Below are 19,019 nucleotides of genomic sequence, written 5' to 3' on the forward strand. Positions count from 1 at the left end.
TTAATAGGCTGGCTTTTTCCTGGGCATCAGCTGTCAGTTCCCCATCTGGTTCAGCAGGGGTCCAATATTGCCCTGGCTTTTCCTCTGGCTCCCCACATATCTGAAAAAGGACTTTTTGTTGTCCTTGATGCTCAAAGCTAGTTGGAGTTCAGTTGCAGCCTTGGCTTTCCTGGTTTGCTACCTGCAGGACCAGACTAGTGCAGAATAATCCTCCTTGGAGGTCAGTCCCATCCTCCATCCTTTGTAGGCTTTTCTTTTTAGCCTCAGGAGGTCTGCTAGGTCCCTGGAGAGCCAGGGAGGCTACTGTGTCCTCTTGCTGCCTTTCTTCCAAGGTGGAATAGACTTAGCTTGTGCATTGAGGATCGCTCCCTTGAGCAGCCACTCTTCTTGAACTCCCCTCTCCCTGGGGTCATGGTCCCTTAGGGCCTGACAAGCCTCCTGAGCTTGTCAAAGTTGGCTTTCCTGAAGTCAAGGACTTCCGTGTTGCTGACTGATTTGCCAACTTTATGGTGGATGGTGAAGGTGATCAGCTCGTGGTCGCTGTCACCCAGCTTCCCATCGATCACTAGGTCATTGATTAGGTCATCCCGAGTAGCCAGTACCAGGTCGAGCAGAGCTTTGCCTCTCGTTGGCCCTTAGACTTCTTGAGTCAGGTAGAGGTCATCCACGCAGGAGAGGAGGCTTTGTGACCACACGGATTTTGCTGAGTGATCCTCCCACGAGATGTCCGGGTAATTGAAGTCACCCATGACAACCATGGCCCTGGAGCATGTGGCCTCAGCCAGTTCCTGGGTGAACTGCTGGTCAAGCTCTGGACTTTGGGTGGGAGGTCTGTAGTAGACTCCCACTGTTGTGTCCCCTGTGCCGTGTTCCCCACAGATTTTAACCCAGAGAGTCTCCACCCGTCCACCCTGGTCACCAATATCAGCTTGCAGGGACGTGTAGCTTTCCTTAACATAGAGAGCTACACCTCCTCCCCTTTCATCTACACAATCCCTCTTGCACAGGGTATAGCCATCTATACCCATGGTCCAGTCATAGGTGGAGTCCCACCAGGTCTCCATTATCCCTATGGCATCATAATTATTTGCATTAAGCAGGAGGATAAGCTCCTCCTGCTTATTCCCCAAGCTCCTGGCATTTGTGTACAGGCAGGCAAGGGTCCCCTTGGGGGCTCTTGCGTTGCCCACAGATTGTGCCAGGGCTGGGGCAGGGGTGGGCTCCCTTAAGTGCCTTGGCCTGCTGGCTTTGCAAGGGTTGCTCAGTGGGCCAGACTTGGCGGTAGTCCTCCTGTCCCCCAGTGGGCTTAGTTTAAAGCCCGGTGGAACTTGGCCTGATGAGTTTTACATGCTGCACTTCCAATGTCAGTGACTGTTGAAAGATTGTAGGAGGAGAGAATTATTATTTTGGGAGACAGCAGGCCCTTTAAGAATATAACCCTGATTTCACATTGCAAAATCCTGAAACAGTTTATATAGAAGACTGGATATAGTCTTGAAGTTCTCTAAGATTAAATCAATGATGTTACCCCAAGGATGAATTTAGCCCTCTTTGTCTTAGTGGACATGCAATTTGTGATGAAAGGATTTCTTTTTGCTCCATTTTGTGAGTTCTTTGCTAATAAAATACAGATACTATAGCAGGTATTTGTACTACTGGAGAACTAATTGCATAGAGTAATGAAATCTGCTTTTCATTAGTTGCCAATATTTCCAGACAAGGTTTACTTAATTAGGGCCAAGGTTGGAAGGCAAATTAGACACCTGAACCTGAGAGATGGTGAATTTTGTGTGCTTGTTTCTAGACAGTCAGTACAGTCCTGCAGTGGGCAAGGAGGCAGAATGCATGAATAGAATCATTCACTTATTAATACATCAATTAAACATCTTCTTGAGTCCATTACACAGGAAAGATTTCCTCATGTTCTCATGTCTCTTCAGAGTAAATTATAACATGACCTAATTTTGTCGAAGGTCTCAAGTGCATCTAAGATGATCTGACCATCTGGGCTATTTTTCTGTATATATGTATATCTAACCCAAATATTCATAGAGGACCTGTCACTGGAGTACTCAGATGCAACTGATGCTCCTACAGAATTAAAGAAACAGAATAAAGATTGTACAGCTTGATTCATTCAGAGTTAATTTGTATGTGTTTTGATCAAGGCAATTTCTCTAAAAATTGCAGCAAGCACCTGTACACTTGTGAAATACTGAGGTATGAGATGACTAAAAAAAGAAAATCTTGCATAAGGATGAGTTGGTACCATCAGTCCTTTAGGTGCACAAATGCACATGCTCACATACACAATAAAGTGTTATAAAGTGTTATCACTAGCACATTGTTCATTTTTAATTGTAAGTGTCACAGGAAAGTCATATATTTTCACTTCCATCAAAGGGCCGCCAACTTGAAAACACTGATTTCTTGAAACACTTGAAAACTGCAATGCCAAGTATTTTGGTAGCATTAGATCTGGTCTGAGGATCTGGCAGTTCTCAGGGTAGCTGACTGTAAAAGCTATCAAACCTGAATTCATTCTTCACATTAGAAGAGCTATTTTCACATTTGCCCAGAATGAAGGGCTCAGTCCTATGCTGAAAAACTTCAGATTCTAGTCTTTTCAATGGGAGTTGACAGTAGTCAGTCTCTCAGGATTGTGCCCTGATTTCAACAAGTTTAGGACTAGTACAATTTTCAGTTCCTTGATAGATACCAAGCCCCTGATTCTGAGTGGCTCATGAGCTGAGGAGACTGGTGGGGGAATGTGGCTGTATATACTTTTTCTGGATCCTCATATTTCGTACCCTGCCAGGGATCTGCTCTATTGCTAGCATAAACAGGAGATTCCAGAAAGCAGTTTTAATTTACACATGACTGCCATGGCATTGAAAGGACCACTCCTGGACAGCAGAGGCACCTGAGCACATCCCTTTTTCCCAGCCAGGGCTCAAAGGTTGGGGATGTATATATAGAGAGCAGTGATTTTCAACCTGGGTGCCCCAGGTTGAGGTGCTATGAGATCCTTTTATGGTGTTCCAGTGTGCCATATATTAGCACTGTTTGGTGTGAAAACACCTGCACATGATTTGCAAGATAAACCCAAAGATTTCAAATATGAATCCATAGTGTCCAAAACATTCCAACCAGTCGTGGTATTTCTGAGTTCTTTGCAACAGAAGAATTGTTCCACTGCTTCTCTGCAGTCAACAAAGGAGTGAAAACTAAAAGCTGGCATTTTCCAAGGGATGCCTTGAGTGAAATAATGGGTGTTCTGAGTCTAAAAAGGTTAAGAACCATTGGCATAGAGTAAAGGGCTGCTTTGCTGACCCTACACTACCTGGAGATTTCCCCCTACTTTCAGAGATTTCCTAAGAAGCTATTAATATTACATTCAAATAGCCTAGACTAAGAGGAATATCCTCAAAGCCTGCAACTCTGCCTTGGCTTTTTGCAGTGGGCTAAGTTCTCAGCTATACCAGAGCATCTCATGAACTAGCACGGGCCTACAAAGGGTGGCACTGAATGGACACTTTGCACCCAGGGGGACTTCAACTTAAAAGCAGAAAATTCTTTAGTGGAACTTTTGTACTTGATTTTTCATTTAATACATGCAATGACAGGCATAGCCATTATCATGGAAAAGAGGTACGTTTTCCTATCCCTGCTGGTGAACAATCCATGGAGAATATTGTTCATTTCAGGAGGCTTGCACAGGTTGCTTTGTGCAATTTTATAAAACTCAACAAAATTTTACTTACAGTCAATTTAAAAATCCTGCTGATCTAAAATACCCATAGCAGCTTCTACTCAGATTTTCATATTGCAGCTTTTACATTTTTATTAAATGAATATTTTTAAAGCTTTAAGTAGTTGGCACAAGCATGCCATCCAGGTGATCTGCAGCCCTTTGCCTTCTGTAGTTAGCAAAACTCATTTTCTGGAAACATACTATAAAAAAAATTATACTTGGAGCTCCTAATTTGTCAAAATGAACAATGCCAATCTATTTCTAAAGGCAGGCATATTTCAGTTTGGCATACAAAATACAGTTGTAGAGTCATATGTTGCAGCTGTACAAGGACAGATTAAACCAGTGAAGTTGAAGAAAATGTGTGCAATTATCATTTAAACCATCATAGTAATTATATACATCTAACTGTCTTCTGATTTACAGACAGACAAAAGATCAGCATTTACTGCTATCCACTGATTAATGCCCTGGTCGGGAATGGGATAGTGTGCCACTCAGTGTGAAAACTGTACTAAAAAAAAAATCATTGCTTTAAAATATGTCAGAAAGAGGATGGCAAGGTTTTCCCCTTTCTGATAAATGGTATGTCACATCTTTCCTCCTTAGATGTTCAATAGGTAGCCTAGGTTATTAGCTCATTTTTTCCTGGAGTTTCCCAGGGTTTTTTTTTTTATGAAGAAAAGTTGATAATTTAGTTTTAGGCAGTATTTTTAAGTAACTGATGTACCTAAATTTTCATTGTCTTTTAGGCTTCATGGTCATTACACATCAGAACAGTGAGCAATAATTAAAGGCAGGGATCTGGCAGAATAGGAGCACTCTTTACTTATTTAGTCTGGTGCATTCATGATGAAAAAAAAGAAGAGAAACCTGGAATGCTGCTAATTCTTGTAAGGAGTAGGGCCAGATCCACAAAGAGATCTAGGTGTGGTGATGTACAACCTTACCACACGTGTCTGGAAGTTAAAAACCTGATATACGTATTTTAGCTCCCTACACAGTGGATGTGGAGAGTTAGGTGTCTAGGAAATGGGTTTAAAACAGCAAGCACACTGAGCAAGGGGATACCTTAGCCAGCTAATAGGAAACACTGAATAGAGGTGCACATCTGAATTCATATCCATCTTCCAGAATGAGGAGATTCTGTGTAAGACTGGGATTCACAGCTTGACATTCTTTCCTGGACTTAGATGTCTAAATTGTCCTTTTTGGTAATGGGAGACTGGTTCACTCTTATTTTTAAACTACAGCTGGCAGAGCAGGTTGGGGAAGTGCCTTTGCTACAATAGCCAGTGGGTTAGACCACTGCCCCAGGAGGTGGGAGACACTGGTTTTAGGACCTCCTCAGCTTGCAGGATTAAAAAAAAATCTTCCACCTGCTGGGGTGGGCAGAAGGATGCCATAAGCACCAGGCTAGAGGAGAGCTGGCAGAGGGCACTCTCCACCCCTCCTGTTGAAGCTGTCCCATTCTTCAGAAACAAAGGGCAAATGCAAGATTCATGGGGCCAGAGTGTTAGAGCAAGAGGGGCAGGACTCTAGCTTGGGGCACTTCCACAGAGTGCAGAGTCCTAGTGTCTGGTCACTGCATCCAGGGTTGCATCTGAACTTTGTATAAAATGCACAAACATCAAGGAGTAGACTCCAAGACTTTCTCCTGCTCCCTCCCTGCCTCTTGGATGAGTACTCTCCGTAGAGGGAAGTAGTATCTTGCTAACTCTTCTCTGGCCCCGTTAATTTTTCATTCATGGCAGCACAGCAGCCAATCTGGAAGTTTAAGCATTCTATGGGTGGTAGAAGACGTGGGCTTGAACCCCGAAGAATGCAGGTCTCTCACCACATCAGCAAGTGCTCTAACTACTAGGCTACTAGGCAAAAGGTGGGCAGTAATACTTCTATTTCTGTTTTCTTCTTGGATGAAATTGGTCATGACTGCTGTATTTTGTGCCAACACTGCTAGGGTGCAGTTAATGGTCTCTATGACCCTACCCAGGGGATGTACATGCAGAGGTGCCAGGTTTGTGAATGCCAAGTAAGTTTAGGTGCTAGACGGCTCAGTTTAGTCAAGTAGAGGGAGGTGGGGGGAGCAGGAGGTGCATCTATGCATACGTAGTAGCAAAATTCAAGGCAACTGAGGACATTTACTGGTAGAAACATAGATGCCTATGACTTCTCAGTACCTGAGTGGTTAGGCAGGTATTTACAGAAGGTACTACCTGATGCGAGGGGTTAAATCCTGGCAAAGTCCCACTTTAGTGTCCTATATGTGTTTTTCCTTTTGTTTTTCCCCATCAGGGCCTAGGTACATAAATCAACAGTGGACTATTTTTCTTATGTAATATGTACACCTTAGATAATATGTAGCTGTAATAAATGAAATGCTATCTAGGATACCTGGGACTATTGTTAAGGATATGTACATCTTTTTTAAGTTGGTCTTGGATACAAACTAACTGGCTTTCCAGCCTAGTAATAACTACTAATCTTTTTTCTTTTTTTAATATCTTGCATATAGATTGAAGCTGGACAGGAAATGGTTTTCCCATCCTGAGAACATTTTCAAGAGTTCAATATTTTTCATGTGTCACATCAAGCAAAAGACCCATGACAGACTGTTCCCAGTGCTTCTGGCACTCATTTGGGATGGAGCTTCAAGTTTTTCCCATCATCCACCTACATCTTAGCTGAGTGCCTTAACTACCAGCCCTCTGGCTTTTCTCAAGGTTGGAAGAAAAGTAGATTTCATAATTCATTGGTGGGGGGAGATGGAGGGGGAGAAGCACTTCATACTTAATGTAATTCTAGAATTCACAACTCCCCATTACAGGCTTTAATTCAGGAAACTTTTTCTGCACTTGCAATGACCATTATCTGTTAAAAGGCATCTTTATTGTATTCACTGTGGCAGACAGCCTGACTTAAGTAGGAAGTGCTTGGGTCAGCAATGAAGTGTGTGCAAATACGACCAAACTGAGACTGATCTAAGTAAATACAAGGTCAACTGAGCTGTGCTCCTGCTCCAGCTATTCATTGCATCCATGATATGTGCTTAGTAACCTGATATAAAATCAGCAAATTTGAAAATAAGGATAACGTCAATTTTAATTATTAGTATCGTGTAAATTAGATAATACTGGCAATGAAAATGCAAAACATGCTTTGCACAATTAATTGCTCATCATTCTCATCATAAAGTATTTATGACTTCTCCAAGGGCCTCTCAGAGAAACACTGCGAGTAGTACGCTGTATCAACATTTGTGGCATTCAGTGTTCTCAAGCAAATGTGTGGGCTTGTTTTACAATAAGCAAATATGTTCTCTTAGTTCCCATGAGATGGATTAATTTTAGCTTCATATTTTTCTGAATTAGAAAAACCCATATTTCCATTAAAGAAAAATCAGTGGCAAATACCTTGAGGCTACCTTTCTATGTCACTGGAGAAATAAGGTGTGAGATAGAGCACTTGGTCACTGCAAGAGGGCCAGCCCTGAAAGGCTGAAGGTCAGTTATGCCCAACACGAGGGGCAGGCCAGGGCCAAGGTGAGCTATCTGGTACCCTGACTGGCCTGGAGGCGAGGCCAGAGCCCATATGGGCTGAACGACCCTTTGATGAAGGGGACATCACAGCCAAAGAGGGTAGGGGTCATCCAGCATGCTGGCAGTTACAGTATTGGAATGGGGTGAGAGCGAGAATTGGGCCCAATGAGAGAGAGAGCCCAAGGAGAAGCTGCAATGAGGGAACTAGACCAGGACAGGTTGGCCTGCTTGGTCCTGGGTAAGACTGAAAACTGCACCCTGCCAGGGAAGGGTGGTCTGGTGGGGCTGTCCGTGGCGGGACAGTCCCCCAGAAATGCCAGGCCAGTTACCTCCCTGGTGAAAGGCAGGTGGGGTGCATGATAACCCCAGCCCCCACCATCTGGTGGGTCATAATGACCAGAGGGTAGTGGGGCCAGGAAGGCCCATGGGAGGGGTATCTGACCTCAAGGGGGTAATACCCCAGTTGTAGTGGGGCCAGGTACACCTATTGAGAGGCACCTGAGCCTTTGGGGGTGTAATACTCCAAGGCTCCAGCATAGGGGCAGAGTGTGGGTCTCAGAGAGGGGTGTGTGTGTTGAGGCCCCAGAGAGGGGGCAGCTAGGCCCAGGTAAGTCTTCGGACACCTGAGACTGCAAGTGGGCCCGAGGCCGAGTAATTGGTCCTAGCGAGGGAGAGAGAGTAATAAGTCACCTGACGAGGGGCTTTGGGTCAGAACTCCATCCAGGGCAAGGTGAATTGACTAGTCACTGTTTGGATGAAGGTCACGAGAAGGCCCGAGAGGCTGTGTGCCGGGCAGCCAAGGCATGCGAGTAGGCAAACACAATGACCTGCGGGAGCCGCTCAAGGAAGTGGGGCAGGTTGAGTGTGGGGCAGTGTGTAAGAGGCCCAGTAAGACTGGGTGGTGTGAATGAGGTCCATTAGGGTAGAGAGAAAGGGTGAATGCATGAGGCTAAGCAGGGGCCTGAGTTTGGCCTGGCCCCGAGTTGGAGTTGAAAGTAATTGCAAAGGAGACATCTGCGAGGCATGGGACACGATAATAGGAGGTCGGAGTCATGTGTAAACCCCTAGGCATCGGGGTCTTAAATGGGCAGTCTCCTGCTTTATTGCAACCATTTTTCATTATGTCAATGGTGTGGCAGGTGAGATTAGGCAGACTGCCCTAGACAGGTGGGTATGCCAATACTGTGACTGGGCCTGGGAGATTGCCCCCCATCACAGTGGGGTTTGGCTTGGTGGTTCTCCTTAAGGAAGTAGAGTATTAACTAATTTATTAGCCTTGCAGTTGGCCAGAAATGAGTAGGTTGAAAGAATTAATTTGGCTTGAAACTGAAGGTAGAGGTTTGAAGTCATGAGAAAAGCTATAGCTGCCCTTTTAAATGCACTTGCATAACTTCATGCTTGGTTATATCTTCTTAATAAAGTTGTGTCCTTCACTGCATATTTTCTTCTAGGGATGCACCCACTTACCCCTCAAGTATTGCACTAATTTGCCTAGGTGATGTTGTTAGCAATGTAATCAAAATTACAAACATTTTTCTTTAGATTACGAATGATCCCAAAGAATCTATATGAGCATTCTTGAAAAAAAGCAAGAAATAAGAACATTTTATGTTTCTGAAGATGAATATGCAGGGCCTTTTGCTGTGTAATGAATGCTTGAAATCATGAAAGCATTATTATAGGTGACATTTTTTCAATGGGCAATTAAGTGTACCTGAGTCAAACAAACAAAAAACCCAGTTTTCTTTTTTGCCTTTTATTTAACAAGATAAAAGCAAGGTTTTCTGTGTGTATCAGAATTCTCAGATGTTATTTTTCTCATAACTGCATTTGGTGCACAAAAGAATCAAGTACTGCCATGTCACAGGTGCACATATTTGTCTGGAGAGAATATAAAGGAAATAAATCCTCCTTTTGTTTAAAACCACGTGCTTTTCTTTGTGAAAAAATGGATTCCATTTTATTCAAGAAAGGGCAACATCCTGGTTGCAATGTAATTAAATGAGAACTTCACCATTGTTTTAAATGGCACCAGGATTTGGCTCAGAGGAGTGTATGACATTCTTTATCTCCATGTTCAAAATGATGTGCTGTAGCACTTTTTATCAGGGTTACCACAGAAAAAAACATGGCATTTAAAAGGAAAGAGTGGATAAAGCCTAGACTGTAGCATTGTAGAGAGACACTGGTAAGTTAAGGGAAAATTTTCAAGAATATGAAAGAGAGTAAAATGCCGTACACCCATTTACTTTATTTAATCAGTTGGGTGCCTAGCTTCCTTTTATGTCTCTGAAAACCTCCAACTGGATCTCTACCAGATGAACAATATCCTAATTCTATTGGTTGCAGTGGAGTTATTCTAGATTTAGACCAGCATAACTGAATGGCAGGAACATGTAGGTATGTTTCCATCTGAGTTATCATTTTTAGCTGGTAAGATCATTTTCTGACTAACAAAACAAATTTCATTTTCCTCCTTTTCCTGATCCCGTCTTTAAGTGGAGGACCAATTCCTGCCTTCCAATGATGAAGCCTTTAATTCTATATCAGTTAAGGAATTAGCCTCATACTGTCAAAACTGAGTAAAATTTAATCATGAATTCAGCATAAACCTACTAATCATTAATGCCAGTATGTCTAGAATGAAAGAAGCTCCCAAACTCCTGGCATGGACTTTTCCATTTTAGGTTTGTTTTTTCCTGAAAGCTTCAGTCTCTGAAGTGTGTTGCAGTAGATAGCAGGGGATTTACAGAGTTGCCTTAACATTTACGGGGTTTGGCTCTCAAGTACACCAGCATGCTTTTACATTACTAGGGCAGTGGGAAGGGTGGAGGTAAAGTGCATGTACTTAATACCCTCTTTAAATGGAGGATGTGTGTAAATGGATCATGATACAAATACAAATCAGTGGAAATAGTATACCATGCTTTGAACAATGAGGGATAAATTCTAAGTCTGGGCTATGCCCTAAGCCTTTGATGTGCTGGAAGGATTGGAAATTCTCCCATTAGGCCAGGAAACCTGAAAAAATAGAGGGCTTTTTTTTTTTTCTGACAGCTCCTCACGCATATGTCCATGTGAGACAGAGCATAACAGAAGATCTTCTCACTCACATCCTTAACCTCTACTTGTCACAACATAACTGCACCAGTAACAATGCAACTATAACAATGGATTCAACTAATGAAGTATAAAAAGGGAGGAACAGCATTAATGTCAGTCAACAGTTTTAAGGAAAAAACATTTTGGCAAACACAACTGTTCCATGGACAGACATTACATTTTTAGCACAACACATACCCTTGTTTGCTGCTGCTCTTGTAGTAATGGTGCTAATGGGAACAGGGGCTTCCACTACTACCAGTGCTCTAGCGGCAGTGATGGGAATAGGTCCACTGCGGCTGCCACCACTTCTGCTAAAAGAGTACCAGCATGAGCTCTTGTTCCTGTGGCAGACCTTCACACTCCCACACTGTCATGAGAACACCAGAGGTGCTCTTCCTGCAGGGACTGTGGCAGCTCTTCCTGCTCTGGTAATGGCAGTGGGAACAGCTGCCAGGGCCACCACAGAATTGCCAGGAAGAGCTGCTGCTCACTGGCAGCCCACTGGAGAGTACAGTCTGTAAGTCAGGGTGTCCAGCTTCTCAGTGGCCAGAGGCTGAATCCCACATAGTCTGCATAGGGAGGAGGGCTACACACTACAAGGGCTGCAATAGTACAAGCTGAGGGCTCCCCTGTGGGTGGCTCCCCCACCATTGCAGATCATGTGTGGGCAGCAGCTCCACTGTATACACAGACACAGACCAACTCACTAGCTGTGGGCACACACACCATGCCACTCCCTGGGACAGGTGCAGAAGCAGGTGGAGGGACAGCTCAGAGATCCTGGCTGCTGCTACCTCTGGGAGGTAGCTGGGAGGGAGCCCAGGGGATTGAGCCCTTGCAGTCCTCATGTGGCCTGTGGCCACCAGTTGGACATCCCTGCTGTAAGTGATCAGGCTTACTGACTGGCTTTCAAAGTGGTTGGCGGGGAGAAAAACAGCTATCTCCTATTGACCCAAGGTTGGAGAGTGTGCTTTTGATGTGATTTTTGTCATCCTCCAGCCAAGGGACTGTACACATGTGTACACTCTTAGAGCACTATATTTCTGTAGTGTTACAGAGTGCTGAAGCACTTCATAGTGCAGCCACTGAATGTTTGTCTACAGCCTATGTAGCTGCAGTATCCTTAGGTGGTTGATTTCAAGCCCACATAGTCTCATGCAATGCCAGCACAGCAGATGCTGAATGGATTAGGTATGGACTGAATGACAGATATAAAGAAATGATAGCCAATGAAGTATCATCATTGAATGGAGGTGTTTCTAGTGCGGTTCTGCAGGAATGGTCCTGAGCCTAATAATACTCAAGATGTTCATCACTGTTCTGGAACAAATATACAATCACTGCTGATGAAATCTGGAGGTGACACAAAGATTGGCAGCAAGACAAACAGGACATGGCAGTCATACAAAGTGAGCTGGATTGCTTAGTAACCAAGGCCACTTCAAACAAAATGAATTTTAACGCTGCCAAAGGCAAAGCTATGCAGCTAGAAACAAGGGCTGCAGGCAGACCTGCCAGAAGGAGGCTCTGTATCCTGAGAAGCGCTGACTTTAGAACATAAGGGTTCTTTGGGGACAAGTAAATCAACATGAGCTCCCAGTGTGATGCTGTGACCTGAAGGGTTATTGCAATCATTGGATGTGTTCATGAGGTGAGACCCAATGACCTAAAAAAACTAGAAATATAAAACACTGCCAGGGAATCCCTCTCTGGATGCAACATTTGCTCCTGGCAAACAACAAGGCTGAAGATTACCTGATTGACACATGTGAGGAGAAAGTCGACCATTTGTTTGCTTTTCTTTGGATATAACCACAGGCCTCAGCTGATGCGACAAAATCATTTCATTCAGTTTTTGTTGCAGTGCTATATAGTCTTCAGATAATTTTGATATCTAAAATATATATATATAGAGAGAGATTTATTTCTATGCTTCAAGATAAAAACAAAGGTTAAAAATTGCAGATGGGACCATAAGACAAACAGAGGCAAGAGAAACTGCTCCTATGCACTATGTTGCTGCTTTGTGAAAACATGAAATAATCCCATCACAGCAATGTATGAAGTACCACATCGGTAAGATCAATCGGCAACCTGATTCTACAAGCTGCTCTGTGTGGTCTTCCACCTGTGAGTAGATGAAGCCCTGCTGAAGCCAGTTGGTGCAGAGCAGCTTGTACAAATGGGTCCTATAACCAGGGGTGGATCCAGGGAGGGTGCACTGGTGCACTTGCATCCCCCTTTGGTTCCTGCTCCACTCAAAGTTTAAAACCAACTGCAGCAGCATTTCTAGTCAGGCAGTGCTGAGGGAGTCAACTGACTTCATGGCTTTTTAATAGTCTACCGGATCCCTTCTAAACTCTTCATTCTTCAGGTGTCACTGACCCTGCCTTCTTTTTAATGGTCTTGATATTCCACCAATCAAGCTAGCCTTTGTTCTGAAATGTTGCTGTCTCTTAGCTGCTCCTGCTAAAGAAGCTCTTGTTTCACAGCCTGACAGACTGTTTTTAGCTCATTCCAATTAATTTATATTTGTTTTTGCTTCAATCTTAAACTGAATACCACATTCCCCAGCATATCAATAACGCTTCTAGTTTATTTTTAACTGGAGAAAAATGTGGTGTTTTATATGTGATGATACACCTTCCCATCTGCACCCCCCTTTTCAAAGTTCTAGATCTGCCCATAGCTATAACTTTACTCAGCAAAAATAAATTTAGGCATGTGAATAAGGGCCACTGAGTTTGACACGGTACTCATACTTACCAGTGTGTCCCTATTTTGCTGACTCAAGATCCTAGTTTGGTAAATTGGCCAAACAGTTTGGCCAGCATTTCAACAAAACACTTAACATACCTGGTGTTCCTGCATTAAGTTAAAACTGCTGGGTCAAACCATTAGGTTAGAACGGATGCAATAGGTTAAAACCCTCCTCTCCTTCCTACCCCTGCAAGCTCATTTAACTTATAGGTAACATTATAGTTTTTATAAAACTTATATTAAAATACCTTACATATTTAAAGAGGGAAATCTCAGTCTCACTGAAATCATTGGGAGTTTTGCTACTGAATTAACTGGGACAGGAATTTCCCTATATGCACTGGAGCTGGCTGGAACATTTTCAGCCAAATGCATTTGTCATGAAATATGTTGTTTCATTGAGGCTGGAGTGTATTGTGGAGATGTATCAATTCTGACAAAGTTTTTAAGGGGAAGCTTGAGGGGTAGGAAGTGTTGAGGGAAGGAGCCTGGGTTCTGGTTGCTTCTACCTGGAAGCATTTGGGCACAGGTGCTACAGCTACTGCTCTTGCTGCAGCATCAGGGGCTAAGGGTGCACAGCTAAGGGATAGGCTCATTGCACATTGGTGCAGCAGCCTTGCAGTTGGGGCTCCCTAACTCCCCCTCCCCCCAGACAGGCTTCTGGGAGCAGGGTTGTGTCACCCATGGCAAAGTCTCCTGGGGATGGGGTTGATATTCCCCTTGCCTTGCTCACTCCCTTGTCCCACAGATTCACTATGAGGTATGGGGATGCACCTATCATGGCAAGGACTCCTGGGGAGAGGGAGCCATCCTGGCACTACCTCTAAGTTGGTGTCCAGGGCTGATAGCCTGCTCGCATCTCCTCCCCATCCCTCTTCCCCACAGTGTTGTTGCCTATGAAAACTCTTGCTTCTCTGAACCAGGTAGTTTCTCAGGTGCCATCCTCCCCTACCTTTTGCCAGACAGTGTGAGGGATAACCTGACCTTTTTGTCTTTTTTGTTTTAAAAAATGGACATTTCAACACAATTCCACTTTGCATAAATGTTTGCCAGTTTCACTGGTTATTTCATTTTTATTTCAGTGCAAGACAAAATTATATTTCATAGATTTCATAGACATCTGGGCTGGGAGGGACCTCGGAAGATCACTGAGTCCAGCCCCCCGCCCAAAGGGCAGGAAGTCAGCTGAGGTCATAGGATCCCAGCAAGATAAGCATCCAATTTGCTCTTGAAGGTGTATGTTTAAACTTGAACAATGTTGTGAAAAGGAACTGTCCCCTGCCCAGCTAATGGACTGAAAACATTTGTGGAGGGGACTTCTGTGCACTAAAGACCATCTAGAAATCCAGGGCTTGGGACTAGGACAGATTTTGATACAATTTAAGGAAAACAGATTAACACTTGGTGCCTCTGCTGCACCCAGTTTTACAATGCACCTTTCCTACAGTTAATTTCAGTGTTTTGCATGTTAAAGGAGTGTGATTCATCACATTCATTTTCAGCGTGCTTTCTTCTAATGCACTGCTCTTAATATATCTAACATTATAAGCTTACCTGTCTTGAAAAGGTTGCCAAATCACAGGCCTCTTTCTCTGAGCCTTCCCTGAGAGTCTTATGGTCATCAGCCAAATGAGAACATTCTCTTTCATGGTTTTGAAAATGTACTGCTGTTGCTAATGGCTTCTTTGTGCCTCTCTCTTGATTTCTGCATGGTAATTTGCCCTCTTTCCTGAGTTCCCCCCTTCTTTTGTAACCCCGATAATTACTCTGAATTACCACTGCTGCCTTCTCTTGATCTTCTGAACTTTGTTTTTCCAACTTGACTTGCTTATGTGAACAACTTACTGAGTCTTTTTGTATACTGCCTTTACTTTCAACAGGCACTATTCCTTTGTGTTTCTGATGGTTTGTCTCCAGGTGACTCTCACGTTCATTTTCGACAACCATGGACACTTGATTTTGGTCATCTGTACTGACTGTTTTCTCAGTAGTCTGCTCTTGGAGGCCAGGTTTGGTTGTGATTTTGATAGATGATTTGCTAGATGGCTGTTTCAAAGAGTTCTGGTTTTTACTGTTGCTGAGATTCTGCTCTGGAAGGTTTTGTTTGTCAGAAGCATCATCACCTCTTGGAGGCATTTTCCTTTTATCCTCTAGGTTCTTTCTGTCCAGGTGTCCACGGTACCTGCTCTGAATGACAGTAGCAGCCTTATCTTTTTTGCCTCTCTCAGCCTCAGCCTCCTGTGCTACATTTTCATCTGGCTTTCCTTCTGGCTTGAGGTTTTCTGCCAGAGATAGCTCTTGCTCTGACATTTTTTTGCTTTGTTCCTTTAGATTTTTATTCCCTCTGTAGCTTGGGTAATTGCTCTGCACAATGACAGCTGCCTCCTCTTCAGTCTGAGAAGAAGTACTCTTCATCCCAGCAGGGTTTTCTTCATTGCCTTGAGGTTGCTCATCTTCTTCCATTACAGTAATGGAGCCTTCATTTTCAGTTTTTTGCTTCTTCACAAATGATTCCCTGCATGAGACATGTTGCATTTAGGAAATATAGCAGACAGGTAGTGCTACCTTCCAACTTCCTGTAGCAATATTTGTGTACTAAACCATAATTTAATACATCAGGAAGGGAAAACTTGGCAACTGCATAGAGCACATTAAGGAGAAGTAATGAATATATATATTTTCTGAATACCAATGATATTCAAAGTCAGGAAGAAGATCTCTATCAAACTTCTTGAAGGCAGTGGGGATAGTAATCTATGCATAAAAGGACCAGTGATAAAGTTGATAGAGAACAATACACTGAAAATCTAGAGAACATATAAAGGCAGGCATTTTCCAGGAGCTTGGAAAAACTGCCATATTTGTATAGCCCAAAACACATTCTCAGACAGAGGAGCTACCTGGTTTCAGGTGGCAATGCCAAAAAAGAAACCTTGTGGACCTGAAGCCAGGTTATAAAGCTTAACAATGGATATATTTCTTGACACCAGGGAAATAACTGGCACATTTCCTGGTCTTCTTCTCACTATTAGCTAAGCTTCAATCCCAATGTCTTTCACGCTCTTCTCCCCACCTGCCACCTGAAAAACCTCCTGGACACCTTCCATGACTTCCTTCTATTTCATATGGTACTTACTCCCAAGTGCCTGACCATTTTGGAAACTTTAACACATTTATACTCAAAACACATCTGTGGCACAGTAAGTGAGATTACCTCTATTTTAAAGACAGAGAACTGAGACAGAGAGATACTAATTGCTGGATCCTATTCTACCTATCAGGGGTGTCAATGGACTTTGGCACCTACGTGCAATTCTATTCCACTTGGCTCAAGTCCTTGAAAATCCAAACATGCATCTCTTTTGTAACACACTAACTTGTTACCCTTAAGATGGAGTCATAAAAAGCAGGGAGGAAGGAAAGAACCCAACCACTTCTGTATTAACAGTTTTGCAGGGACTTAAAGAAGGTGGAATAGTATTGCACTTGGGCTAGAAATAGGCTTTACTATATGAAGCAGATCAACTGGGTCAGGCCATGTCCCAGCACAGGTGATTTGCTTGTTGCTCTACCCAGTGATGCCGGGGACAATGGGTAACACATTCTCCCAGAGCTTGAGGGGCCCAGTCCTGCATGCCCTGGGACCTCCCCCACACAATTAGACCCCTGAAGCCTTGGGAGTCCCTGGCCAATTTTTCCCTCTTACAGAGATGTGTCCCTGAGATGTCTGGGGAATGTCTCTGTAAGGTGGGGAAGCCAGGCAAGTGTTTCCCATGGAATGAGCGGCCCAATCCTGTGTGGAAATTCCTGGGGGGATCAGGATCCTCAAGTCCCCTGGAGCAGCTGCCTAGGACAGCTGGAGAAGTTGATAGCTCTGGGCTGCCTGCGCTTTCATGCAACAAAGCAAACAGACATCTGCCACAAAATAGTGGCAAAAATTGATACCACCTTGTCATGGTCACAAGTTCTGGGCATTTTTAGTGCAACAAGGACTTCTGTTTAGTTGGTGGTTAGTTGTTGGTAGCACAAAGATGACAAAAGGTGATGTCTGTTTCCATCCTCAGGCATCTGAGTGCTCCAAAGTACCTGAGAGGTGAAAAGGAACCTAGTTCTAAGTAATGCAGCTGAAGTCACACAGGAAAACTAAATGTCATTTTCCTGTTCCACAATGTGGCATACTAACACTACGTCATCCTTATATTTTATCCATCCATATCATTGCTGTCTGTGACCTCTGGAGTTTCCTTCCATTAGAAAGTTTCTAAACCTTCCTTTCTAGCACTACATCTCTCTAGGCTTGCTCCCAACCATGCATCACAACCCCCCCACAAACCAAACCAAACCAAACCAAACCAAACCAAACCAAACGAAACAACTCCCCCACAACAAATAAAAAACCAAAACCCAAAACAAAACTAGGCTCACATTTAAGAAAATAAAAACAGGATTTCCCAGGAGTACAGATAATGAGATCATAATTGGTCAATTTTACTGAACAGGCACAGAACAACCACCACACATCAGGAAATCATTCTGAACCCAAACCCACTGTGCTTCACTATTGTGTTCATTTTACTTTGCGTGGGGGGGAGTGGGAGTTTTGGTGTTTTAGATTATTGATTTCTTTCTGATTTTACTTTTATCAACTATATATAAATGTAATTATTTATAGAAATATCTCCTGGAATGCTACTCCAGACATAGATTAATATATATCAATGACACCTGATTATATTTAAACTACAAGAAAGTGAAATACTGCCAATTATATTTTTTAATCCCAAGTTTGTCTTTTCTTCCTGAGCTCACAAAACTGGAGGAAAAATTTTACTGATGTTTATAAAACAGTCAAATATACCAGACATGAAATTCTGCTTCACTTTCAGATTATATAGGTGCTAACTGATACTGTGATTACTAAAGCAGTGGCACTTGGTGATAAAATAGAAGGAAAAGATCACTACCTCTTTCTTTCAAAGATCTTCCTCTCCCTGTATCCCTTGTAGTGAGATTGAATTGTTGTTGCTGCTTTGTTAATTGCATCGGTCTGTTCTTTCCTTTTCTTCCTGATTAAGTATCCTCTTGCAACTGATAGAAATCACAGTAGAATAAAACCTCAGACAACATACAGGCTGGATTCTAAACTAACACCACATAGTTTAACATAGCAGCAGGAAAGCATACACAAAGGGGCAAGAATGTTTTCAACTCAGATTTTCTGTTCTGTAAAATTTTCTGAGCTTTCAAAAATATTTCCATTCTGTGTCAGCCTGAAACCTAGATTTAAGCTTTTCAAGGGGGAAGAGGGAGGGTAGTGTGAGTATGCAAGACCCAGAAACAGTCAATAACCTGAATATTGGAGCAACCATCTCAAATGAAATACACCAAAGTTCATGTCTCTGCTGTGTCTGAGGTACTTTACCTTGCACCTGATACAGTGCAGGTGAGGGTTAGCCACTACAGCAGAGGTCTAGGGGCTTTTAGCAGCAGTGGGCCCAATTCATGCGGCTTCTGGGGTGGGCTGCCACTTGTGACATGGTCTGGCTGTTACCAATTCCCTCTGCTACTGTCCTGGCTTTGCAGGCAGTGATCTGGATCATGGTGGCTGCATCTGAGCTGTGGACCATAGGTTGCTGACTCCTGCAACCTAGGACTGGTTAACTGTTCAACATCTTCATCAGTGACTTGGACGAGGGGGTAAATAGCACCCTGTTCAAATTTACTGATGACACTAAGATATGGAGGGATGTGGGCACATTAGAAGGGAGGAATAGGCTGTAATTGGACCTAGACAGGTTACAAGGGTGGGCAGACAAGAACAAGATGGGATTCAACATCGACAAGTGCAAAGTGATGCACCT

The 19,019-nt window shown here is 43.3% G+C and overlaps 1 protein-coding gene across 2 annotated transcripts in view; it reads right to left on the reverse strand.

The window, feature by feature from the left end:
- MYO3A (myosin IIIA) overlaps positions 1-19,019 on the reverse strand; it is a 192,204-nt gene that overhangs the window by 13,759 nt on the left and 159,426 nt on the right. For both annotated transcript variants that reach the window (XM_019531841.1, XM_019531832.1), the window contains 3 exons: positions 18,123-18,246; positions 14,713-15,673; positions 12,154-12,292 (listed from right to left, as the gene is read on the reverse strand). In XM_019531841.1, the coding sequence (XP_019387386.1) occupies positions 12,154-12,292; positions 14,713-15,673; positions 18,123-18,246 (1,224 nt within the window). The remainder of the gene's footprint in view (positions 1-12,153; positions 12,293-14,712; positions 15,674-18,122; positions 18,247-19,019) is intronic.

This window comes from Crocodylus porosus, unplaced genomic scaffold, assembly GCF_001723895.1.
Source record: "Crocodylus porosus isolate Cpor-Errol unplaced genomic scaffold, CroPor_comp1, whole genome shotgun sequence".
NCBI lineage: Eukaryota > Metazoa > Chordata > Crocodylia > Crocodylidae > Crocodylus > Crocodylus porosus.